Source organism: Pelmatolapia mariae, linkage group LG14 (genome assembly GCF_036321145.2).
Source record: "Pelmatolapia mariae isolate MD_Pm_ZW linkage group LG14, Pm_UMD_F_2, whole genome shotgun sequence".
Lineage (NCBI taxonomy): Eukaryota > Metazoa > Chordata > Actinopteri > Cichliformes > Cichlidae > Pelmatolapia > Pelmatolapia mariae.
Genome location: NC_086239.1, coordinates 5,046,459 through 5,074,204, shown reverse-complemented (window position 1 = coordinate 5,074,204; position 27,746 = coordinate 5,046,459). Strand labels below are relative to the sequence as shown.

Here is a 27,746-nt window from a genome sequence, read left to right as displayed (position 1 = left end):
TCAAACTTCAGTTCTCCTCTGTCTGCCTGGCTCCGTTTCTCTCAGCGCACTCGCAGGCAGCAGCTGCCCCGCCCCCTCGCTCAGTCGCTTAGTGCCTGAGCTCGGATCATACCAATATTAGGGGGGATTTACACACAGTCGTAAATTCCCACAGTGTGCACTACGTGCTTCGAATATTGTGTGTAGTTTTTTGTTTTATACAGTTGTCAGCCAGGCATCCAACTATGAAAAAATTACACTCCAAAAGACCCCGGGCTTCTGAAAAAACAACCCGGGCTTAAGCCCAGTAAGCCACCCCCACGCTCCGCCCCTGGTGATTTGCTCAACTGTATGAAGCCTGTTGACATCGTGAAAGGTTTTTTTTTAATGTTAGAAGACAACTAATAATGGTCATGAATATGAATAATGGCAAGGAGGTTTTCTAAAGACAAGATATATAGAGAAATAGCTATCTATCTATGAATGTTTTTAAATACTTCTAGTAGTTACCTGTGTTTCCATTGTAACTACAGCCACTGCAATAAATCACTGGAGCTGAGCTGTGATGTCATCACGCCCGCGCCGCAGAATGACCGAGCTGCGTCCTCCCTTGGAAGTCTAGACTCCCGAGTGAACTTACCAAGTACAAACTAGCAAATAGGGAAATTGCGTACTTTAGTTGGTCAGATTTTCTTTACGTTGCACTTCTTAGCCATTGTGATTTTTCCGACACACCTTTCCTCGACCTTGAGCTTCCTTGATGTTTTCGATCGAGGTTATGGAAAGGTGGATAAGAGTTACGTTTTGGACTGCTTGTCGTCAGCACTACCGGAAGTTGAAACAAGAAACTCATCGACAGTGAAGCGGAAGAATGACAGTCGGTGTGATACATATGTTTCTGTGTGTCAAGTCCTTAATGATACTGGGAAAATTTGAAAATTTGATAACCTAAAAGGAAACGGCATACTGCATGCGTTAAGCTACTTTCCTGGACAACGTGTCGTCGGGAGACGAATGATAAGACGGTGGTATGTCTTATTTTCCATTGTATTTTATGTGTAGTTTGCATGATTGTTAGCTATGAGACAGTGGCATTTGCAGAAGAGACGCAGACGCTATATGTAGTCTAAGTAGAGTTATTATATTCTTAGAAATACCAAAATATGTCTAAATAAATATGAAGGCTATCACAAAGGGGGCTGGTGACGTGTTAAATAAAGAAATCTTGTGGAATTTGGTGATAAAATATTAGACTAGTTTTGAGATAAAACTTATTGTTTTGACTTTAGCGACCCGGAAAACGATAAGCGGAAGAGAATGGGTGGATGGATTTTCTTAAACACTGCAACAAAAGGAACAGCAAAGTGATTACAGTTATGTTTATCCCAACAAAGGAAAATTAACCCAAGAAAGTCTTTAGAACAATTTTATGTCTTTTGGAGTATAGATTACTGAATTTACGAGGTGCACATAAAGGCACCATAAATTGCCTACTGAAGGATATATAACCATGTAGGTGCCGCAAATTATTTTTAAGAGTGGGTGGCCTGACCGCGGTACCTTGGTTGGGATTACATCTTCAGCGTTTTTACTGAAGTAGAAGTAATGATACCTGTACTTACAAAAATCAAAATTTTTATTCAAGTAAAAGTGAAAAAGTACAGGCTCTGAAATGTACTCAAAGTAAGAAAGCAAACATCGGCTCCTTGAAGGACAATCTACTGGCTGTTTTGATGCAAAGGTAACTGAACCTTGCATGTTAACATGACAATAAAATAATATTAGTAGTTAAGGACTGAAGGGACTGCTGCTATCTACCTGAACGTATGTGACTTGAGTTTGTTTTAGAACTTAGATTTTATGTTATTTATTTATCCATAACTATTGTTGCAATTCATTACTGCTCTTTTTAAACCTATTCTTTTTAAACTTATTCTTTTTTTGAACTGTATTTATTCGTTTTTTGGACTGTATTGCTTTTTGCACTGTAGAGGCTGGTGAGAAAAAGTATTTCGTTTCAGGCTGGGTACGAAATGACAATAAACTTCTTGAGTCTTAAGAAAACAAATGCATGTAGATTTATGCAGATGTAAGTTTGTTTTTGCATCAGTTGTGTGACTTTATGCTTTAACTGTTAACAGAAAACTTCCCGAGACAAAGAAGCAGCCGAAAAGGATGAATCTCCTCCCCCACAGGTTGGTGATTAACTGAACCTTGATGCCTAGTGACTTAAAGGCCCTGGCATAGTAGTAGGGATGTATGATATATCGAATATACTCGATATATTTCTACGTACGATGGTTAAAATGGCATATCTTAAGCTGTCCTGCAGATAATTCACTCTGAGTTATTTTTCTCCCACACACCGCAAATGCATCATTGATTCCAATTCCCCCCTCCCAACTGGAAAATTTTTCTACCCGGCACACTGTTTATATACTATGCCTTTTTATATACTACCATATAGGGAAAATATGGCGATAGCGGGAGTTTCAGAGCGAGGGAATGAGACTCACTGTTGTTTGGATTCACTGCTAAATGTAACAGTACTGTGAATTTAGAGCAGGTCACTTACTAACCGGAAGGTTGGTCGTCCAATCCCAGTCTGCCCAGTCTGCATGTCAAATATCCTTGCTATTTGAGATGCAGACTGGGCTAACCACCGTGCCACCCTAATCAGGGCTATCTTATCTTAATGACCTTATAGTACCATATCACCCCATTAGAGAAATTGGCTCTCGCACTGCAGGCTTACTTGTTGTTCCTAGAGTATTTAAAAGTAGAATAGGAGGCAGAGCCTTCAATTTTCAGGCCCCTCTTCTTTGGAACCAGCTTCTAGTTTGGATTTGGGAGACAGATACTATCTCTGCTTTTAAGATTAGGCTTAAAACTTTTTTGCCTAAGCATATGTTTAGGGTTGGATCAGGTGACCCTGAACCAAACTGCGCAGAGTCAACGCGAGGAAAGCAGCTGGTGCTGACGGTGAAGCCGTCGGTGTAGAACACAGTGAGCTGATTGAATGATTACTGTCCAGTTGCTTTAACACCCATAATTACCAAATGCTTTGAGAAACTCATCATGTTGCACATTAAAGCTGCCATCCCTGCAAACCTCGATCCATACCAGTTTGCATACAGGGCAAACAGGTCGACAGAGGACACTATAATAACAGCTCTTCATACAACCCTCACACACCTGGACACACCTCCTCCACCCTCATTCTGAACGTAGGCGTCCCACAGGGGTGTGTCCTCATTCCTCTCTTATACTCACTTTTCACCCATGACTGTTCTCCAATCCACACCACTAACACCATTATAAAATTTCCTGATGACACCACTGTCATAGGAGTGATCGACAACAACAATGACTCAACCTACAGACAGGAGGTTCAGCATCTGAAGCAATGGTGTGACAACAACAACCTGCTTCTGAACACAGCCAAGACCAAGGAGATGGTAATCGACTTCAGGAGAACAAGGCGATCTGAGCACTCTACCCTCTACATTGATGGGGAGGAGGTAGAAAGCTTTAAGTTTCTCGGAATCCACATCTTGGCCGACCTTACCTGGTCCACAAACATTTCCCACCAGGTAGGGAACGCACAACAAAGGCTGTACTTTCTCAGGAAGCTGCGTCAGGCCCAGTTACCCCAGAGACTGCTAGGAAACTTCTACCGCTCCACCATCAAGAGCCTTCTGACCTACTGCTGCACACTCTGGTTCAACTGCTGCACTATAGAGGACAAGAGGAAACTGCAGTGGGTGGTGAGGGCAGCAGAGCGGGCAATTGGCACTTCACTAATCACCCTTAGAGACATTTATAGTGGCAGACTTCAGCGGAAAAGCAGTATCATCATCAAGGACCCTTCGCATCCTGGACACTCACTTTTTCCCCCCTTCCCTATGGTAAACGCTACAGGTCCATCAGGTCAAAGACAAACGGACTCAATAGAAACCTCTACCCATAGGCTGTTAAACATGTCCTACATCCACCCTGATTGGGGGTAACTGCACTGCCAACATTCATGGACATTACACTTTATTTATAAACTGTATTTTTATTTATACTGTAATGCAACCAACATTCCTACCTCTATAAACTGTATTTATTATAACTGTATTTATTATAGTAGCAACAGCACCCCCCCTTACTCTGTGTGCAATATCACTGATCAAACTGCACCTCACTCTGTGTGTGTGTGTGTGCGTATGCATGCGTGCGCGACGCGTGCGTGCGTGCGCGTGTGCGTGTTGCCAAAAGCAGATCAACAAGCTACTGAATCATGGAGTGTACTTATGTACTTACTGATTTACACACTGCTTCTGCATTTTGGCTTGTTAAATAAGTAGTGGAAGGTCTGTAAACTGCTAGGACATGTCATGACTTAGGACCAGTGACTACATGTTACAATCTTTATGTCAGCACTCATAGAAACAGGCTTTGCTAAATTTTTCTGTTAAGTGTGTGAAAAATGTGCAAGAAGTTGAGGTATATTAGGCTGTGTAGAGACATTGTCCATACAATGGTTGGTGTGACTATTTTCCACAATGGGATGTAGTAAAGAATCACCATCTACTTGTGGCAAATGTTAATGCAAATGCAAAGTATTATGCAGAATAATATTAATATGCTGTTAATCGTTTTATGAATTTCACTTTTTTGTAAACGACGACTGGTGTCATTCATTTAAACTGGTTCATATTTCCATTGTTTTCTTTGTTTGTAATAAAGACCCAACAGAATTCTTAGGAACCTTGCAGGAAGTTTCTCAGAGCAAAAGTAGACAGGTTTCATTTGTGTTTATATTAATTGTGTGCAGTTGCGTAAAAGTCAGTGCTTTGGAGGTGTAATAACTTATATCTGCTGCAATATGCAAACAACAGCTTGTTCCTACATGTTATTCCTTAGCGTGATTATCAGATTAAGTAAGCAGCAAAGTAATGAAAGCAAGTTGTGCCCTTTGAGATAAGAGAAATGTTGTTCTCTGTGCATTTGTATTTTATTAAGATTGTAAGCAACAGCTGAACTAATCGGCATGATGCATTATTTTTTCCAGACAGATGAGTCATCTACTCAAAACATGGAGGATGTGGCAGATGGGAATGGAGGCTGCACCCTGGCCAGTCTCTGGTTTTTACTGCAGGAAGTTTACTACCTCAAACTCTTTAGAACCAGGTCCACACTTCAGTTCATTTTCTCAGTTATTGTCTCTTAAATGCAATGTCAGTCAATTGTTTGGTAGTAATGTCACAGTACTTTGTAGAACAGTACAATGATGGTATTTCCGTGTTACAAAATAAGGCCTTCAGTATGGGCCTTTTGCCCTTTCATTTTTTACAAAGTTGTTTTCATTGTACATCACTTAGCCGTAAAAGACTGGGGTGTTCTCGTTACCCTACTGGGTGGGAGGGCGACATGAACACCCAAGTTTATGAATACAATAACTCGGGGTCAAAGCGACGTAGGAGTTTCAAATGGATACCTTAGGTATACAGCACTGTGCAAAAGTTTTAGGCAGGTGAGAAAAAATGCTGTAAACAAAGAATGTTTTCAAAAATGAAAGTGTTAATCATTCATTTTCGTTAATGCTGCTGATGCTTCCATCCAGCAGACGCTATCACAGCATCGGGTCCCGATCCTCCAGACTGCGAAATAGCTTTTTCCCGCAAGCCATCAATCTCACTACCGGCTCTCCCACTCCACTCCCCCCCACCACACACCACACACACACAAACTGTTAACTGACTCTATTGCACTCCCCGTACACTGCCTTTGTAATGCAGATGCTGCTTATGGACAGTCATTACTCTCAAGAATTCTGCTCATGTTTACAAGTTGCTACACTGGTCACTTTAAATCACTTCAAGGTGACCTTAAGCATCAAACTGTAAATTGTAAATTTCAAATAAATTGTTACGGATCCCTTTGCCCCTAGTCCTGAATTGTATATTTATTTTCTACTCTTGTTATATTTATTGTTTGTTTTTACACTGATGCACCTGGAACCTGGAGTCATCTCGTCTCTCTATATACTGTACTGTATATAGCGGAGATGACAATAAAGTTTAATTTGACTTTGACTAATCAACAAAATGCAGTGAATGTACAAAAGCGAAATCGAAATCAAATCAAGATTTGGTGTGACCACCCTTTGCCTTCAAAACAGCATCAATTCTTCTAGGTACACTTGCAAACAGTTTTTGAAGGAACTCGGCCGGTAGGTTGTTCCAAACATCTTGGAGAACTAAGCACAGATCTTCTGTGGATGTAGGCTTCCTCGCACCCTTTTGTCTCTTCATGTAATCCCAGACACACTCGATGATGTTGAGATCGGGGCTCTGTGGGGGCCATACCATCACTTCCAGTACTTTTTGTTCTTCTTCACACTGAAGATAGCTATTAATGACTTTGGCTGTATGTTTGGGGTCATTGTCCTGCTACAAGAATACATTTGGGGCCAATAAACAATCATTTATATTTCTGAAAGCATTCTTTGTTTACAGCATTTTTTTCACACCTGCTTTAAACTTTTGCACAGTGCTGTGTATACTAAAACATTTGAGTAGTGTGGATCTCAGTGATCTCAAACTCAAGGTCAGAGTCCAAAAAGGAAGGGGGAAAAGACTTTTTCACAGCACTGTACATCAGGATAAAACAGATTAAATTTGATCATTGTATTAAATTAATTAATGACAAAGGTGCCTTGGTGCTGGACTACTGAGTCATTACATTTCCACTTTAATAAGGTTTCATCACATCTGAGAAAATCTACCACTTAAAGAATAAAAACACCTTCTTTTACTTTCTCTCTATAGACCCGATAGAGATCCACAAGAGAAAACTCTTCCTATGGTTTAGCCACCTTCCTCAGGAGGAAAAACAGTTTGGAGGTTTCTTCAGCCCTGAGACCATGCATGTCGACCCACTGATCCTTGAAAGAGATGCTGAGGAGAGGGCAGGACTACTCTGCTCCCCATTCCAAACCCAAACACACTGTAATCGCTCTGTAACTGTGGAACAGCTGTTTCAGCACACTGATACCTGGAGTGAGGGCCGGGGGCTCAATGTCCTCATCTATGGTGCTGTGGGAACAGGGAAAAGTACAGTGGTCCGAAAGCTGGTGCTAGATTGGTGTGCTGGCACCACTCTGAGCCACTTTCAGCTGCTGATTCCTTTCTCTTGTGAGGACCTCAGTCAACTGTCAAAGTAAGATGTTTCTCTTACTTTTTATCACATGTAGAAAATTTATAGAGGCACAACTTTATTGATTGGGATTTAATGTACTGGTTGTTATACTTATCATTTTTCTTTTCTTAGGTCCTAATATACATTTCAAATCTCTGACAAACAGTGTTTTAGTTTGCACATTACATCTATTTTCTTTTATTTAGTTTAACATTATGAATGCTTTTAACTCTGCCTTAATGACCTTTCAGTTAAAGTGCAGGAGAACTCAGCAGGAAAACAGGTAGTTCTCTATCCACTATTACCTTTCCTTGTAATCATATTTGGGGCAAGCCAGCATCAGCACATTTATGGTTTTAGACTCATTTAAACTTGTTGCAAAGATTTTATTGCATTTATAGCAGGCTAACAAATGACCACCAAATTGTTTCTTTGTTAACCCTCATGCACTATTCTGAATTATCCTCCACACTCCTGTACACACACACACACACACACACACACACGCACACATACACATTGACTTCAGGAGATCAAAATTATAACAAACATAGTACAATTACTAGGGTTGTCAGTAAAATTGATACCTGTATACTGATGCATATTACAAATTACTATGGGATTAAATACAGACCGTCTGTATGAGAGATGCAGCCACACAGCCGATACCCTTGCTAGTAGATGAAGTAGTTCACAACACTGAACACTTTATAAGGAATGGGGAGATGTAAGTACATTTTCATTTATATTTATTTTTTTCATTCTGTCCTGTCTGGCAGCTTTTGCAATCAGAATTACGATCTGAATGCACTGTGCCAAATGCATTTTGGTTTTCCAAGATATATAAGTGTTAGCCTACCTTCTGCTACTATTTAATCAGTAAATACCAAGTCTCTGCAAGCATAGCACGACCTCATAAATCCTTTTTGTTTTTATTTTTTTCTTGTATTACCTAAGATAATATTAAACGGGTTGTCATATAGTCTATACCCTAGATTTATGCTGGTGTATTTTTTGCAATCAGTTTGCTCTTAAAACAACAGGAAGGCATTGAAAAGAAGCTAGAACAGGAGTAATATAGTCATAATACTTTTGCCTCCATCTAGCTGCAGTAATGCAGATTGTCATTATTAGGTGACACTATTTGGTCAGTGGCTATTCATTTGCTGTCTACCTCTTTTTTTTGTTTCAATTTACTTTTGCCTTTTATTTTCACAACTACCATATTACATGCTGTGAACGATGCATGACCGACCCGACCATGTTTCAATGCCTTCCAGCATTCTTTATTCACGGTTGCTGATATCTACACACGGCTGCAGCTTTGCAGCTCACAGCCGTACACATCTCACACAACAACGGTAATGACAGGACCCAGTACAGATTCTTTATGCCAGCGAGGCATGAGGTGTGTCTGCCTCCCCTGCAGTGGCACCGCAGGTTTACAGTGCTACTGAGGATGAAACAATAACAATCATTTGCTGTCAATCCGAAGCATATGGCTAACCCTGAGCAGGAGCTTGGTCAAACTTGTTGGCCACAAGAACCACCTCACCTCTTTTTCCAGCTGCCTGTCTTCCAAGTGATAACCCAGATACTGAACGTCTCTCGGTTTAACCGTACATTTCTTTATGTGGGCTGTGAGATCTGCCTACCTCAGGGACTCCAGGACTGTGGTCAACTGTTGCACATGCACCACGTGGCTGGGGCTCTGAACAAGCCGAATGGAAGTTCGGCAAATGGGTACAAACCTTATGGAGTGGAGAAGGTCGTCTTTTCCTTGGGCTTTGAAGACAAGCGAAACTGCCAGTAGCACTTGGTCAAATCCAGTGTCCGGAAAAGACGAGCAGTGCCTAATCGGGCCAGGATTAGTTGACCCAAGCATGGGATAAGCACCAAACTGTGACCTGATTTACCTTGAGATAATCACCATAGAATCATAGAGACCCATCTTTTTTCACCAAAATGATAGGGCTTCACCACGTGTTGTGTGTGACTCTTTGATTATTCCCATTTTTAGCATCTCAGCCAGTTCCTTCTGAAAAATTTGTCTTATATGTTCAGGTAACCCAAAGGGCTGTTAACGCATCGTCACACCAGGGAGTGTTTCAAATCTCTATTAAAATGGTATGACTAGGTGAAAATTGTCCCTCTGTTGTAGGGCTGTGCGATATGACCAAAATCTCATATCCCGATATAAGACATCTATCGTCCCGATAACTATATAAATCACAAAAATGTAACATTTTCTGTAAATTCTGTCAATCTTGGGGAGCTCGACTTGCGTGAAGTGTTTCCAGCTGGGTGTCGTGTACCTGGAGTCGAGTGTTTTAACCGATGCATGAAACGATAAATTTTTAGACATAAGTTGTAACGGCCGCCGTTTTCCTTGTGAGTATTTATTACACAGCCTGCTGTGGGGGAAAGCCTGTTCTAACGTTTGAGTCTAAGGTTTATTTTTTTAGCACCTGACGGCTCTTTTTTGCTTTTCGTCCGTAAATACTCTGCATACTCTTTCACGTGATTCAGTTTATTTTGAAAAGTCTCAACAGGATCTTGAGCTTTATTGTGAAAGGTTTATATGGAAAATAAGCAAGCGGACACGCGATGGTTTTACAGTCGTTGTTGCTAACGACAACGCATAAAAACAGGCGCTTGTCCGTCTGTAGTGTGGTTATATTAAATATAAGAGAAAGAGAAATTAATATAGCCACTACAGTGACCATCAAAACGATGAAAAAAATATTACGTTGCGTAATCCACCGGAACTAATACAAAGCAATATAGACGTGTACTCTGGTGAAATTATATCCGATGTTGTCCATACTGATGCGCTCAAACAGGACGTCCATTAAAGGTAGTGGGTGCAAGGGCAGTTTTGGAATGGCTGGCTGGTTCACCAGCTGGCACTCTGGCAGGAAATGCATCCCCTGAATGGCTGAGGTCCTTACACCATCTCTAAGGGGGAAGCCACCCACCCTTGAGAAAAAGCTCATTTCTGCCACCTGTATCCGCAATCCCAAGATCCTTAAATTCCGCCAGTTGGGGTAACAACTTGTCTGTGACCCAGAGTCAGCACTCCACCCCTTTCTGGGGGAGCTATTATTTCATGTCACTGAGCATTCAAATGTTAAAGTAATTTGCCCTAATCAACAGTAACTAGGGTTGCCAACTCCCTGAAAAATAAATAAGGGACACCTTGTGGCCGGGGCCGGGCGACCCAGTTGTCTTCACCCTTCCCAGTGTGGTGAATTTTGTAGCTCTTTTTTTTTGTGTGTGAAATTATTTTTATAACCATTTGATTTGAATTTGATTTAAGTAGATGCATAATCTTTGTGATATGAACACATGGGAAACAAATGATCATTTAGCCATTTATTTTTAGCTCAAAATGACAACATTAACACAATAAAACAGGCCTCTTTCTTAAACAGAAGCCTGTCATGTTTAACTTTTGAGAATATAAGTAAATCTTTCTTTAAAAGAACTCTGTCCTGCTTAACTTAAAATTATATAAATTAATAGAAAACAACAGCACGAAAAACATTCTTGTAACAGTGCACATATAGTGCATTTAGTGCAATTGGGTTCAGTTGAGGTATTATTTCAGCTTTTCTAATGCTAACCAGCTGCTTCCGTTTGTAAACCCGCTTGTTCCCATGATTACGCATCATAACTTATCATCATTATTCATCTATGTATTACTTTTATGTATTAGTCATCTATTTTTTGTAATCATCTATCCTTGCAGTTGTTTATTACACAAAATAAATTATATTATCACACTTCTGGCCACATAGCGTTGATATATTTTGCACTATCCTACTGTATATTACTGTATACTGTATTCTATTGTAAATATTGTATATCTTATTACTCTGTTCCTCTGTCTCTCTTGCTGCACTGAGCATGTGTATGACAAAAGAATTTCCCTCGGGATAAATAAAGTTCTTCTTATCTTATCATATATAAAAATTCATTGCACATGCCCATATTAACCTTAACCAGAGGGTTTAAAAAAAACAACAATGTTTACAGACCATATCTGCTTCTGCCGTGGCCTGGTGGACAAAAAATTGGTTAAGGGTTCCCCGAGCTTTCACGCCCCTCAGGTTCTTCATGTGCCCACCATTAGAAGCAGAAAAGTGGAAAAAGTGCACCGGCACACAGTGCAGTGCGCTTTATAGGTGTTATCGCGCACTTTTTCCAGCCAGGTGTTTTCCTTTCCCCATTCCTCCCTGTACTTTTGCAGCCTTTTTTTTTCTTTTTCGGAGGGTTACAAACATAGCTGGTCGAAGGTGTACTGTCGTCCGAGACTTGCACCGCAGTGTCGGCGTTTGTTTCCCTGTTGGCCATGGTTCTTGTTGTGGTCATCTGTTGTCTTCCGGTATTTTCTCCGCAAGCGACCTTTCCTCGACCAATGAGATACTTGTCCGTAAGTGTGCTGTCAGCTCATTGGTCACAGAGCAGGAGCGGGGCTGGGAGTTATGTTTTCAAACAAAGCGTTAATTCCATTAAAAGTTATAGACTACTTTTGATTCTCACTGTATTACGGGACAAAGTGCGTCCCTTATTAGCTCAATACGGGACGTGTACTTTTCTTTCTAAATACGGGACGATTCCGTTTTTTAAGGGACGGTTGGCAACCCTAACAGTAACACATGAAAGTCGGTCCTACTGAAGAGGAACAACTATATACAAGTATCATTTACTTTTAAGCAGCAGAAAAATTCCAAAAGCAAAATTTCTATGAGCTTAACAAGTATCTGTTAAGGTCATTTATCTACAGTTTGCCAGATAAACTGTAAGTTCTCATTTGTTAAATTAGATATTGGATCTGAATATAATTTGAAGTTTTGCTTTTTGATATTGAGAAACGTCCTGCAAAACGAACTGAATTATACTAACTTTGTGTTTTTCATATGCTAAATGAAAATATTCTTCAGTTTAGTGCAGGACAAACACGTTGGCTTACTGTACTCTAACAGATTTACAGTGAAGCGCTGTGTTTTGAATGGTGCACAGTTGCTGCATTGTTTATGTTAAGACTTAAGTTAAATCAACTGTGGTAGAGAGTAATTTGAATTTAAGCTGATAATGCTCAGATTCATTCACAGTATAATGTCAGTGTAGTGGATAGAAATAAGCCAGGACAACTCATTAAACATCTTATGTTGAATTCAGGTTTTTAAAACCACAAAAAGTAAACCTCAGAGCACTACAAGCAGAAGCAGGCTAGATGATCACAGACAATACACTAATCTATTCTTAGTGATTTTTGCACAAATGCTCAACAGAAACAATTGTCCAACAGCCTTCTAATTAGTGGATGACCTGGCCTAAATGCCTTTTCATCCAGGCCTGCTGGATAGGCCTTAGTGGGTGGACATCATCTAAATAATGTGTGGCAAAATGTTTCTTCCGCCTGTAAACGCTATGTTGAGATAAACTTCAACAACAAATTCAACTTCAAAATCAATGAATGATTGTGCTTGCATGTTAAAGCAGTTTAGCTGCATGATTTCAAGTGTCAACTTTTATGAGAACGCAGTCATTTCTACGAAAGAAGCAAAATGTTGGCCTTTACCATCTCCAACCTTGAATTAAAAAAAAAAAAATCAGTTATGATTGGAGCTTTCCTCTAGCAAATATTTCATTTTTCATCATCCTAGTGGTCTTTTGCATGCTTTTTTTTTTTTTAATTTTCCAACAGCGTTACTGGGAGTGTGCTAGTACCAAAATAATCTGGAAAATATTGCAAAATCAATCATTTTTTTGTATTCTTCTATAATTTAATTTGATTGATAAATTTGGCAACCCAAAGTGTCACATTGTTGTTTTATGATTCTAAAGACTCAGATTCTCTTTTACACAGGGTTACGTCTCTAAGAGACCTGGTGAGCAGGAAGTACCTACACCTGAAAAAACACCCCCTTCTAAGTGGGGAGGGAAACCAGGCCAAGGATGTGCTCTTCCTTTTCAACGGAATGGAAAAGATGCAACTGGATTTCCGAATTGGAGCCTCAGAGCTTTGCAGTGATCCTAATGAGGGACTGCCTCCGAGTGTAGTTGTGGTAAACCTGCTAAGAAAGTATCTGTTACCTGAGGTAAGAAAAAACCAAAAGGGACTAACTAAAGGTAGTGATTAAACAAAAAATGGCTAAAGCTAATATGTACCCCTACTCCAGGTTTTTGTTTCATTTAAAATCTGACCAGGTTCTTGTCTTTTATTTAAAACTACATGCAAAATGAATAAAAGTAACATTTAGCAAAAGAGTGAGTTTAGAAAAGTATGCTAATAATTAAAAAAAAAAAATCTTATTTTTTTTAATATTACACATATTACACTGAACACATGCAATTTTTAATGCAGTACGTTAGTTAATCCCAGGAGAGATTTGTTCTACTACGTTTTACATCCTATGATCATTCTCTTAGTATTTAGGTATGAACACAAAATAAAGATGAAAACAAGCGCAAAGCGACTTTAAACAGATTACCAGAGTAATTCTACTTTAGAAACATGCACCCTGACTGTTCATCCATTTGGTACCTTTATGATCTATGTTTGAGATGTTATGTTACTAGCGGCATGTGTCTGTTTGGATTAATCAAACAGTTAGGATTGGAAAATTTGACCAGTCGTGGCCTTAAGTCCAACTTTGACTTAAAAAGTTAATCACTTCTGTCTAGTACTGAAATATAGAAGCGCAGGATTATTGGGCAGAGGATTATGATTTCAAACCCATTGAAAATAAAAACTAAAAACACTTCAAATACATCATGTTCTTAAGAAAGTATAACGAGTAATTCAGATCCAGATAGCTTTGTCGTTCCAAATGCCTTGAGGCAACTATTGTGATTTGGCGCTGTATAAATATAATTTAATTGAACTGAAGTGTGGTGTGGAGTGAATTTTCAGCCTTGTTTGTTAGTTTGTAAGTCCCACTGTTTGTAAATGGCACTTATTGTCTACTTTATATGTTTCACAGACCAGCATCTTGATTACGACAAGACTGTCTGCTTTGGACTGTATCCCTCAGAAGTATGTTACTCGTTACGCACAGATATGTGGTTTTAATGACCCATCACGCCAGCGGGCGTACTTCACCAGTCGCCTTCTAAAGCAGAGTGACACTGCACATAACCAAGAGGCCCAGGATCTTGTAGAACTGCTTTACCTCAACCTCCAGAGAGAAAGCCAACTTGCTGCTGCATGTTTCCTTCCATCGTACTGCTGGCTCACTTGTGCAACCTTACACTTTCTGCGTTTTACCAATACCAAAGCCCCCATCCGCACTCTAACTGGCATATACACAAGTTTCCTCAGGCTCAATTTTGGGGGTGAAGTGCTCGGTACAGGAGCAGGGACAAACATGCCCATTCAGGAACACCAAAGTTCTCTGATGTTATATGTTGTCCGTACAGTAGGTAAGCTTGCATTTGAAGGTGTGACAAACAAACGCACATCCTTCTCAGAAGCAGAACTAGAGCAGTGGATAGGAGGGAAGACAAAGACAGATGAGGAGCTTCATCAGCTGGCCATGTTCCGCACCGATGTACTAGACTTCTTTTTGGCTCCTTCCATAGAAAGTGGTAAATCTATATCACAAGACCTAAGGGAAAACAATGAGAGGCAGTATGTGTTTGCTGTCCCAGCCATGCAAGAATACCTGGCAGCACTCTATGTAGTTCTAGGAGAGAACAAATCCGCTCTTGAGAAGCTCACCAAGAAAGTGTCTGTGGTCATTGGTCAGGCAAGTGAGGATGTCAATGCCCTTGTTAACATCTTTTCTAAGTTAATTCCCCTCCGAATTTTTGCAGTATTCAATCTTCTTAAGCTTTTTCCAAAGCTCTATGAGAAAATCAGCAGTCTCAACAAAGGCAGTATAGCCAGAACCATGGCAGCTGAGCTGTTCCGCACTGAGGATAGCTACAACGAGGATGTCCTTGACCAGGTAGAGCAAAACCTTTTAGGAGTCCATGGCCCACAGCAACAGCAGTACAGTGAACGTCAACCTTTTGAGCTGTACCCTATCTTCATGGGTGGGCTGTTGCACTATGGTAACCGTGTGCTTCTCCAACAACTTGGCTGCAGCATTCAAAGCACCACTGTGGCCCAGATCACCCGTGCCATTAGGAAACACCTTGTTAGAGGTAAAAAAAAACAACAAAAAAAAAAAACGTTCTTTTGTGAAACAAAGTACTTAATCTGCCTACAGAGTAATGTTCTGTAATTGCTAAAGCTCCAACAGTTACAAAACATATATTTATCGTTAGAACTTTACAAAAGTATTAGAAAACAAGAAATTGAACATAAAACTCAGATTTACTTGTAAACATTTATGTGATATGGGATAAATGAACTCTAAAGATAGAAATTGTGTCTGTAATTGGTGTTTGGCAACCCATATTGCATAATTTCATGTAGTATGTGTTCTTTTGATACTAGAGCTTAACAAGCCACAACCACCAGAAGAGCTGATGGATCTGTTGGTCCTTCTATATGAGTTCCAGAACCCCAGACTGACTGCAGAGGTTCTAACTTCAATCAGAGCTATCCGCCTCACCAACATTCGTATGACTTCACTTAAATGTTTCATACTGAGTTCTGTGCTTTCCTGCACCCCTGCAAGGTAAATTATTATTTGAAGGAACTGGATTAGAGATTGACTGACTGTGTATGTGTATGCTATGTCAAAAGAGGTGGAAATACATCTTTTACATCCGAGAGATGGTAAAAGAATCAGAATCAGAAAGGGTCTTATTGCCAAATGTTGAGAAGGTATACAACATTAGGAAATTGCTTTGGTACTTAGTGCGAAACATACTGTAAAACAAACACTTAAATGAACATAAAAATTCAAAGTAAAAGTGCTAGGCAGATAGATATATACATAAATGCAGGTGAAATGCAGGCAAAAGGTCTCTATTTGTGCTTTTGCTAATAGTAAATAATTTGTGTTGTTAATCAAAGATATCAACCAATGTAAAAGTCTCATTAATATATTAAATGAGACAGGAGTCGTGTAATGGAAATTATTATCATATCTGGATTTTATGTGCATAGACATGATCCAACTTCAACCTTGGCAGATTAGTGTCTCTGTGGTTGCAGGAATGTGAAAGACAAAAAATGTGTCACCAACCCATCATCATACATAATTCCGAATAAGAGAAATGGTATTAAGTGTTGTAATTTGTGACCACAGAAACATAATTCATATGTAATTTTGCTGATAGTTAATTATGGTTAATTGCTGAATAATGATCAGAGTATAATCGGGTATAACTTTAACTAATATAACAAATAAGAGAATATAGGCCTAGAATAGGCCTCTCACTGAGAGTTACTTCCTGTAGTTCTTGCGATGAATAGCAGACTTCATCTGAAGATTCGGCCTAGGGAGTCTACAGTCTACAAATTCTGGCAAGTAATGGCAGAGAAACAACCATTGCCCAAAACTGTGGACCTAAAAATTGGTTTTGTATTTTTTGGCCTCTAACCTACATCTGTTGATGACATTGCAAACTGTTATCACAGACAGTGATTTCTGGAATTCCTGAGTCTGACTCAACACTCACTTATGCAGAGACATTTTGGGTAGATGGCAAAAGAATGAAATTTCTAATATAAGCAGCAGAAATAAGGTTTCTATAAAGCTCTTGGCCCTATCTGCCATAAGGAAAGGGTGAAGAGTGCAATTATTCGACAATAGAGTCACTACACAGCATCCCAAAATGTTTGCCATTGGGGTCATAGTTATTACTTCAGTTTTAATAGTGTATATTGTATATATACTGCTGATATGAGACTGTGTATGTGGATACAAAGGAGCTGTCTATTTGTTTTTCGTTATTGATTTTTTTAAAATCATCTTGTGGTGCTTTGTTACAGTTACTACCTTGAAGAACTGGACCTATCCTCCTGTCTCCTGACTAATGACATGCTTCAGATGCTGTGGCCTGCCTTCAGACACACATACAACCTCAAGTGAGACTTGAAACTTAATATATGATCTTGTTGCTTGCAAAATAAAAAGCAACCTGAGTTCATGATGCATGATGCATATTGCATGATTGTGAATGTTAAAGATGGTACTATTATAGCTACTAGAACTGCTTTTATTTTGTGTTGGATGTTACAATGGCATGATGCACTTACCCAATGGTAGTTATGGTAGTTTCATTTTAATCAAGAGTCAGATTCAGAAAAACATGCTGCAAAAAAGTTTGAAATATTTGATCCCCTACAACCCAGCTCCCCTCAGGGTACCCTGCCTGTGTGGTACTGTTTCTCTTCTAAGGGTACAGGATGAGTTGACTGCATTGAGGGCACAATAGATGGCGTTATTAACTGTAAAATCTTGACCTCGTTCCGTCAGCTAGAAGACGAAAATGGGTTATGAATGGGTCCAGCATTACACTGACCCGTACACATACCAAACACATAGCAGCATTATACATACCATCAAGGAGCAGAGGTGGCAAGTACAGACTCTCTGTACTTAAGTAGAATAATAGATACTATACTGAAGTAGTGGTTCGACTTCAGGCTTTTTTGTAAAAAATAAATAATTAAAATAAATAAATAAAAATAAATAAATGAATAAATTGAAACATTTTTATAATATTGTAATAAATTATACTAGTACATTGGAATACAACATTTATTTCTGTCTAAATTCTAATTTTAATTAGAATTTATATCTCTCTCTCTCTCTCTCTCTATATATATATATATATATATGTGTGTGTGTGTGTGTGTGTGTGTGCGCGCGCATGTAATTGTCTCTGTTGTCTTCAGTCTGCAGTTTAACACCCTTGGTCCTGAGTCCTGCAGTCTGCTGAGAGACCTACTGCTAGACCCCAGGAGTGTTATTAGATCTCTGAAGTAAGACTCTACTTTTATTCCAGTTTTGATGTTTTTAGCCCAAATGTATGTAACCAAATGAGTCATGTCTTTACTTTGCCACTGTCTTTTAATTTTATAATTTAATGTAATAGATTTTAGAATTTGATTGCATAATTTGAAAATGCATAAATATTGGAAAAATGAGGAAAAAGTTGCACAACTTGGTTTTACATTGCAACTGCAAACACGGTACAAGTAAGACACTACCAGAATGTCAGAACATCAACTGAAACTTGAATTCCAAGGAGTTTAGGGGTGGGACTTTATTAAAAAAAAAATTAAGCCAAATAATTATGGGCATAGTAATAAATTAATTGGACAAGAAAATATGCCCCAAAGCGCAAATGTTTTTTTTTTTAATTAAAAAGGGTTTTAGTGGGTGACAGAATCATGGTCATGGTCATGAATATTATAAACTCAAGCTCTTTAAACTGCATTTCAATTGAAAAAACAGAGAAACAAAAATAATATCACTAGCCAAAATAGGGCACACTTAAAAATAGTGTTATTTTAAGTACTTTAAGTACATTTTTAAAATGGTATTGTATTTAAATAATAATAATAAAAATTTCAACATGAGGTGCAATTTTTCTTCTTAAACAAATAAGGCAGAAACATAAAAGGTTGAACAGCTTTAAACTCTGAGTAACCTTAGCCAAAATTATTTTGTACATTAGGTTAAAACAGTGTGATCATTGAACATTTTAGTGCAAAAAAAAATAACAAACCCATTAGATTCACAATAGCTCCATGCTTATTTACCGTCTGTCTCTTTCAGCCAGTTACTTTGACAATCTAACCTGTTCAGATTTTCAGAGCTCAAGGCAACTCTCTTTTTTGTTACTATGTGACCTGCAAGTTAGAACAGTCTCTCTTACATGGGACAGAAGTGGCAGGACTAATCAAATACTTGCGGGCTATGACAGACAGCTGTGGGTGGGTCCCTTCTCGACTGGACCACCACTGCAGCAAGCAGTCTTTCTCGCTGATGGTGGATTCTGCTCTGTACAAATTTAGGGCCCGTTACACAGGGCTTCCTCATCTGCATCAGTCTGAAGACAATGAAGAGAGGAGGCTCTTTGTCTTTGCTGGCTCCTTTGTGGTGGCATCTTTACACTGAGGCAGCAGGGCCTCAAGGCTGGTCCAAACCTCTTCTTGCTCTCCCCTTGCAAGAAAATATAAATCCTTAAAGCGTGGGTCAAGCACAGTAGCTATCTTGAGCCACTGATGGTTGCGTGTAGCTACACGTTGAGATAGATCTTTTGCAAAGGCAGAATAAATTTCACCATGTGTTTGAGTCATCATTGGAGACCTCCATGGTGTGATGCAGGTGGCAGAAGATAAAACCACTGAACATGAGACATATGTCTCACCTCCAAGAAGCTCAGTCAGACAGTACAAGAAAGTAATTATTAATCTACACAATAACTGTCAACTATAGAGCTTTTTGAAGAAACGGTAACAATAAGTTAAAAACTAGTTTTATTTACCTGCATGGCTCAAGAACAGTTACCAGCTTTTGGAGTTTTACCAGCTTTGATGGAGTTAAAATGACTAGCTTGTGCTTTGTTTGTCTAAAGCAGCAGAAACAGCCTCTTGATTCTTTAGTAGACCAGAAACCGTATCCAGCATTGAATTCCACCGTGTGGAAAAATCCTGTATGAGTGGCTCTTTCTGTTGCCCAAGTCTTGTTTGCTCCTGGTGTAGTTCCTCCATATGAGCAGGGCTGTCTGTAATGCATCTATTTTCCTTGCTTTTCAGTGTCATAAAGCTGCTGATTTTTACTTGAAATAGTTAGTTGGAAAGTTGGATCACATGACGCTAACTGTAGCACATTTTCTAACCTCCTATGTTCTACCACTGATAGTGGTCTACAGTCCAGAGTAATCCATTTTGGAAGAGAATTTGTAAGTTTGTCCGATGTTGACTTACTAATTTTGTTCCTGAAACGAGTCATTTCATCACGTTTGGGCTGCCGACACCTTTTGTTGGTACTCAAACTGGGACTGCTAGCGCTAACAGCTCCCACAGTGTCTGTGCTCGCTGCAACATGTTTTGCATTTAGATGGTACCATAAGGTTGAAGTACTTTGGTGGTATGCAAACTCTTTTTTGCACACTTTGCACAAAACCACGCTTTTATCAAGGCTTCTGTTGGGTAGTCTTTTCAAATGAAATTTGCCTCAGATCAGTCCTAGCAACGCGCTTTCGTCTGGTTCTTTAATAAATTTGCATGCTGAAAAAAATGTTTTGTCTCTCTCCCATTTCTTCTTGTAGCATGTTGCAGCCCTACTTGGAACCTTGTTAAGATCCAACCATGCAAAATATGGTGGTTTTAAACTTTTGATCAGGACTGAATAGGTCAACCTTTGTTAAGGTGCCTTATGCTTTGTTTGACAGCTGTTCATTATGTTTTGTTTTTTTTTTGGGGGGGGGGGTTATATCAAAGGATGCTTCTTATTTGGCACACATAAAACTAAAAACTACCAGGAACATGAAGAAAATGTTGGGATACCCCAAACAGACATGGAGTCTCATAGATGAACTAAAAGCTACCAGCCTAATCTGGGAGACAGTCAAAATAACAGACAGAATTAAGAATTCAGCTCAGCTAAGCTAAATAACAGAGTCATAAATTTAGTGAATACAATCATTCAAATTACTTTTTAGTTCCATGTTTTCCCTTGTTGTCTAAGGGAAGTCTGAAGACAGTAAAGAGACTCACCTGTAAGATTACACTTAAACCTGTGATGAGTCACAGGTTTAAGTGTAATCTTTCTGAGTTGTTTGATGTGTTAACGCCCATTTGCTGGGAAGAGTTTTGATAATGACAAGCACCGTGTTCATTTTCTTTTTGTTTTGATTTCTTCTTTTTTTCTTCTTCAAAACAATATAATGGCACACAAGCTGGACCTTGATCCACAGTTTAAGGGTGCTCTACAGTGTAATACTAAAGTTGAACTTCACCTTCCAAAAAGAGTCAAATTTGTCAGTCTATGAAATTTTATATCTTTGGATATTATATCTTTGGACTTATGTTTGACATGTCAGTGGTTATTAATCAAATTTACTCTGAACATGTTGTTCTTTTTTTCTCTTTTTTATGACTTAATGGTTTAAAAGAGCAAACTAACATCTCAATTGACATTATTTTCAGTTTGCTAAATGTCTTTCTTCCACATTAATTATATATGGGAAAGGTTTATCACTGTGTAGCATCTCCTCTTCTTTTAACAACAGTGTTTGACTCAACATTGAGCAAAGTCATCTAAATCAGAGGAAAGTCACATACTGTTGTACCTGTACGATTGCTTCTAGAGAATTAATTGTGCTATTTTATTCACATTCATTTATTGTTACTTTCAGTGTCAATTCTAATGACCTGGCCATTGGATTGTGGTTTATTTATTATTACTTTTTTCTGATCATCAATTAGCTACTGACCACAGTTACAGTCCTTAGCCTATATTTTTGCTACGAAGCCCTGGTTAACACCTTCATTTGCACATGGAGTTTATTCTTAGTCCTAGACCAAACCAGAAATGCCATATTATTCCATTGTGTTCTTCAGATTGTGTGACAACCCTCTTCTGGAGTCTGGAGTCCAAATCCTGGTGGAAGCCCTGCCAGAGAATCAGTCCCTGACAAACTTGTCCCTGATGCACACTGGACTGGGGGATGAGGGTGTCCTGGATCTAGCTAAGAGGCTCCAACAACACAGAAGACTCCAGGAGCTCAACGTGGCCTATAACAATATTGGAGACGACGCAGCTCTACTTCTGGTAGATGCCTGTAGAGAACATCCCAGCATTCAGACTGTACAGTAAGAAACTTCTCACTGTATCCAAAGCTCAACATTTCTTTGAGGTTTAGTTGTGCTATAATGTTGTATTGCATAGACTACATTATAAATAAATTCTGATTCCACTGTCCTTTTTGCATTATAAATATTTTTTTATTTATTTATTTTTTTTCAAAGAACACTGACAGTTTTCGTAACATGAAATATGCACCTTACTTACAGTTTGGCATATATTGAATTATAAACCCTGATATTGTTTTGATGCATGTGTAATGTAAGTTGTAAGTCAAGGTAAGTAAATCCCAATAGGCTGATTCTGTTCATCTGGACGTAGCGTTTTCAGTGGGAGAAACATTTTGTCTTCTTCAGACAGAAGAAGTCATTTGGATGAGTGACAAAACATTTCTCCCACTGAACGCTACGTCCAGATGAACAGAATCAACCTTTTGGGAATCCTGATATTGTGTCATCAGATAATTGATAGAATTTATCAATTTATTACTCCTATGACTGAGACCAAGAACATTTTAAAATGGACTACATATGGTGAAATGCAAAAGGCCTCAGAGACACACTAAAAGCATGCAGTCTTTCATGCAAGCCCTACAGAATTTTTTTTTGTCCATGTCTTTGTGCAGTTTATATTTGAACCCTCTCAGTAAAGTGGCGAAGCAGTCCCTGTATGCCCGAGGTGTTCCCCGTAGCCACAGTGGCCAACGGGTCAAGGTCCTGGCTTCTGTCACTGAAGGGACAGACCTCTCTGAGAACTGGCACCCCATTCTCAGTGTTATACGAGAGAACGCCTCATCCTGGGATCAGCAGCGTGTCATACAGCAACTAAAGGTATATACATACAGTACAATGTAAATATAAAAATGTATATAAAACATGTTATTTAAAAAAGGATTCATACTGTGTGGGTTTTTAAAAGCCTGTTTTTTTTTTAAATAATAGGTTAAGCTCAGCATTTTTAAGATACTTGTGTTTAAGTGTTTATAAACAAGACATGAGAAACCAGCCAGCTGGTGTTTTTCACCTGCTTGTCCAGTTGTTTGTTGTTTTTGTATGTCAGAGCGCACCCCCAACACACAGGAGCATACAAAGGAGCACTGAACGCCACAGTGTCAGTGCTTCTTTGTCAGTGGACTTCAGCCTCCAGGGGAAGAAGAGACCGATCTGCCCCTTCTGAAAAATTTTCCATGGAATTAATCACGGGAACTGGTGGGCTTCCTTAAAAGGCCTCGCAGGTTCCCCCTCTCTGGCAGCATTGCTGGACAACCTCACATCACCACTAAGCATAACCGAAACCACATGTCTGAATGTGTTTTGAGCATACCCGCAAACATCGTTCCACCACTTTATTAAATCTAGGCCAATCCATTCCAAATTTATGGGTTGTGCAAGGCAGAAGCTAACAGCAGCCGATGTTTTGCTTTTCATTTTAATTTCTACTAGCACCACAATATTTTTTAAAGGCACCAACTACACATGTAGTTCTGCTTCCAACAATGCTCCAGGCTGAACCACATTTTGGTGGACCAGGGTCTGCATACAACCTGAGTCCACCATAGCCCAGCGTGTACCCCTTGGCACTCAACTCAACTATCCAATCCAAAAACAACACAAAAACATTGGGTTATTGTCTCCCCAGAAACACTTCCCTTGTGCTTTTGGAAATCTGTTTTTTTCCCCATTTCCGTTGTCGTTTTTCCTATTTCTGTTTTCTTTTTTCCTATTTCTGTTGTGTTTTGTGTGCTTTCTTATTGCTGGTGTTTTCTTAAGTTGCAGTCCATTTGGCCACTCAGGGCCACCGTAGAGGAGGACAAAAGGTTTCAAACTTGTCCAGGCCTTAAACCTCATGTACATTCTTCCTAGTAGTAGCACATCCATAAAAATAAGGCTTTTATGAAAACACTGAATACAAAATTGCTTTCTTGAGAAAGACTCAATTTTTAGTTGACTATTAAATTTTGCATAAAATAAATTTTACAAAGTATCTTTGAATGGCAGAGATGCAGAAATGTCTGCAGAGCCATGGCTCAGTGTCTGAGTGTCACAGACCTGAATGTATGCCCATTTATATTTTTTAAATTGTTTACATTTGGACTTTTATTGTATTTTCATAAGTTTTACTGCTTTTAATTAAGCAATAAATACCGCTGCGCAACAGTAATTTAGCATTAAACAGTTAACCTGTTGAACCACAATGGTCCTGGTACCAGAGGGGAGAGGGAGAACATCAGGTTTAATGGGATGTACCGCCAGATCTATTGTTTAAATAAAGACATGTGTGATATCCACAGAAATGTCAGAATTTTAGCTAAAAGCTCACAAAACCATTTCAAAAACCACAAAACGGGTAAAACAGCAAACAATTAAAAAGCAGGCAAACAGATTCTGCAAAAGGATGTACTCGCGTTTCTCTGTGTTCACCTGACGGCCAAGGACATGTGGTTGAGTGCTGACAGATTCTAAAACTGCAAGATTTATCACTCGCCGACCAAAATTCACTGAGTAAGCAGCAAAAGAAGATGAAAACTATACTGCACATTTGAAAAACATTGTAATTCCCTTTTACTTTTACTGTCTTGGTTCCACCACGATAAAATTGCACTTTCTGCAGAGCTGTACCTCTTAGCATGCTTCGAGACCAGTTTCCCATCATCTGATAAGAAAGCCTAAACTGTACAAAGGTTCATGTAAAATCTACCTTTCACAAATTATGCCAAATTGCAAACACTTATAATAAATATACAAAATGCTATATTTCTAATAAAACCTCTGTAACTTGTAAAGTTTCTGTTTTTAATTTTCTATTACAGACATTTCTGGGGGAGGGTTACAGCTACAGTTTATAAAAAAAAAATAAAAATCAAACACAAATACTGGAGAGTCTGGGCAATGAGCTACCACAAGTTTTTCTGTCATTCTACACATTTATTTCTTACGATTTAAGTCCAAGTCGTGCTGACAGCTTTCTTTGTTTTTTACAGCAGCTTTTTCTTTATCATGTAGAATAACAGTTAAATATATAACTTCTTTACACTGACAGAATGGAGAATTTACTGGTCCGGCTGCTTAAGATCAAAGTGGGCTGTATGTTACCCACAACTAAAATGAGTTTGACACTCCTAATGGGAAATAAATTAAAACTTTTGAAACGGTATATGATATATTGCCAAGAAGCATTATTATAAGAAACAAGTAACCAAATACAAATTCTTTGCTTTATGTTTTAAGTTTATATGTAGCAATTCCACATTTGTATGCATATATTTTCATTATTACCTCAAGCCTACCTTCTAAACTGGAGTTTCTGAAACATGAAAACCCACGTAAACATGCTTATTTATTCACATCATATAAGGGTTTATTTGGATAGTGTTTAAGTCTTAACAAGTCTGTTAGATTCCAGTTTTGCTTACACCAGCTAACAGTATCAAAAACAACAGTTCAGGATATCCTCAACTCACCTCAGTATAGCTGTGATCACCCATATGGAAAAGATATATATAAATCTTGTATCTGTCTTGTGTGAAACTTGTATGAAAAGCATACAAGAGTGAAAACAGATATAAGATTCCTTGAAAAATTATATAAATGAAACTTGTATGTTTTGGATACTTCCTAAAACAATATATGAAAGTAATGAGAAAGTGGCCACTTTCATGAGTAAATCATATAAGCCTTATATTTTTATTTTATTTTTATTTAACCTTTATTTAACCAGGAATGTCCCATTGAGATTAAAAACCTCTTTTTCAAGGGAGTCCTGGCCAAGAGGCAGCACATTTCCAAACAAATACATACAAACAAACAAGATTAAAAATTACACAAAACAATTACACATTATTGAGGCAGTCTGTAGGCCTTTGAGTTTAGTTTTAAAAACATTTAAAGACAACAATTCAGTCAGTTTCCAGTCTTTCTGTAACAGGTTCCATGAAAAAGGCGCAGAGTGGACAAAGGCTTTCTTACCCAACTCTGTGCGGACAAGGGGAACAGACAGCAGCAGCTGATCATTTGAACGCAAGGAGTAAGAACCACTATTTGTCCTTGTGACCAAAGTACAAATATAAGGAGGCAGCAATCCAAGCATAGCTTTGTAAATAAAAGTGTACCAATGCCCCTGTCTTCTAATGGCCAAAGAAGGCCAATTTACTCTTAAGTACAAGTCACAATGATGGGTCAAATATCTACAATTGGTGATAAACCTCAAGGAAGCATGATACATCGTATCCAACATTAGAAGGCATGAAGAAGAAGCGTTCATATACAGAATGTCACCATAATCTAACACAGATAAAAAGGTTGCAGTGACAAGACGTTTTTTTACTGCAAAAGAAAAACACTGTTTATTACGGGAAAAAAAACGAAGTTTCAGCCTCAGTTTCTTTACAAGTCTCTCTTGTAAGAGATTCACTATAGGCCACATCTTAAGCAAGTCTTTTATAAGTTTTTTCTATTTATTTTCCATATGGGTAGACAGAAGTTAATAAACAAGTGTTATGATACTTGCCATCCATAAACCCCAAGTTAATTCATCTAGATATTGTCTTTTCAAAGGAAGAAACATTTTCCCACTCACCCAAGTGAGTTCTTTAGTCTCAAGACTCAAGAAAACTCAATGTCTAAATAAACAGTATCACCGTTCTGGGGAAGAAACAGCAAGCAAGCCAAGATTCAAACAGAAAATATTTCATTAAAAAAACAACCTTAAAAAAAAACACAAGACAGTGGGTCAAAGACCCAGGATCATGACATCCAGTTAGTGACACACATTTCTACCCCTTGGCTTTAAGGGCATTTTATTCCCCTCTGTTTTCCCTCCTGAGCATTAGCACCTGAATGGGTGTCTGGCAGGCGTGAGCTGTGATATGATGACCAAGGTCTGTCTTTAACTCACTTACCAGTACTGTTAAGCTGGCACTCCTGTTGCATTTATAATGTAGGAATGTAGGAATTTGAAAAATTAGAGATCCAGGTTTAGATGTTTTTTTTGTTTGTTTGTTTGTGTTTTTATAGGAAAGCATCCTGACTGCCAGAAAGTTTTTGTTAGTGTTATGACATATATGCTTCTGAAGATGGCATTGAGACAGCATTTTTCCCTAGTGAGACACCTCACTCATGTTGTCAGAGAACAGGGCTCATTGGATGAGTGACCTTAAGATATGAATTAGATTTGCAGAATTAAGTTTGAGTCCTTTTACATGTACAAACACCCAACTTAAAATTGATGAGGTGAAATGCACAAAAAAGATTGATTGTCAGGTGTGTGTCAGTAAAACCAGTGGCCCTTTGTTCTTTTTTGCAGGTCTTTCTCGAGGATCTGGAGTGGGGGCGTCAACAGCAGCAGAGACTCTGGAAGAGGCTACATTTCCGCAGAGTTGAGAAGGGAGTCCGGAAAATTCTAAAGATGCTTGAGAACAATTTACCTCCCTCCAAGAAGTAACCCAGGAGGTGATCGGGAAATGAGTGTTCAAGTTTGAATAGGATGAATCCAGATAGCAGAATCTTCAAACAGCAACGACTAATAGTCTAGGACAGGGGTTTTAAAACAGGCCAGCGGACTATATCAGGCCCACAATACAATTCTTTCTGGCCAGCAAAATAATTTCATATGTCAGTTATTGATGTGGTCTGTATGTGGGAGCTGAATCTTCAGCCCTGCTGAGAATTCATGCAGGCAGGGGTTGGGCTTTATTTTGATAGGTACACCATGCGGACAATCACGTGTTACATTCCCCTTAAAGGTCCAGGGGATGAGGGAAAGTAATAAAAGTTGTCCAGGTTGAAAAAAGAAGATAGGGAGGCCATTCATACTATGCAAAGTAATTAAGCAATAAACAATTAAATGACAAAA

The 27,746-nt window shown here is 38.8% G+C and overlaps 1 protein-coding gene across 1 annotated transcript; it reads left to right on the top strand.

The window, feature by feature from the left end:
* Positions 1–602: 602 nt before the first annotated feature.
* nlrx1 (NLR family member X1) lies at positions 603–27,746 on the top strand. The gene is made up of 12 exons (XM_063493842.1): positions 603–1,007; positions 2,121–2,174; positions 5,039–5,157; positions 6,798–7,188; positions 13,043–13,274; positions 14,160–15,324; positions 15,620–15,803; positions 17,066–17,161; positions 17,975–18,061; positions 21,653–21,904; positions 22,522–22,726; positions 27,198–27,746. The coding sequence occupies exons 2-12, from the start codon at positions 2,155–2,157 to the stop codon at positions 27,333–27,335; spliced, it is 2,889 nt and encodes a 962-aa protein (XP_063349912.1). The 5' UTR covers positions 603–1,007; positions 2,121–2,154; the 3' UTR covers positions 27,336–27,746.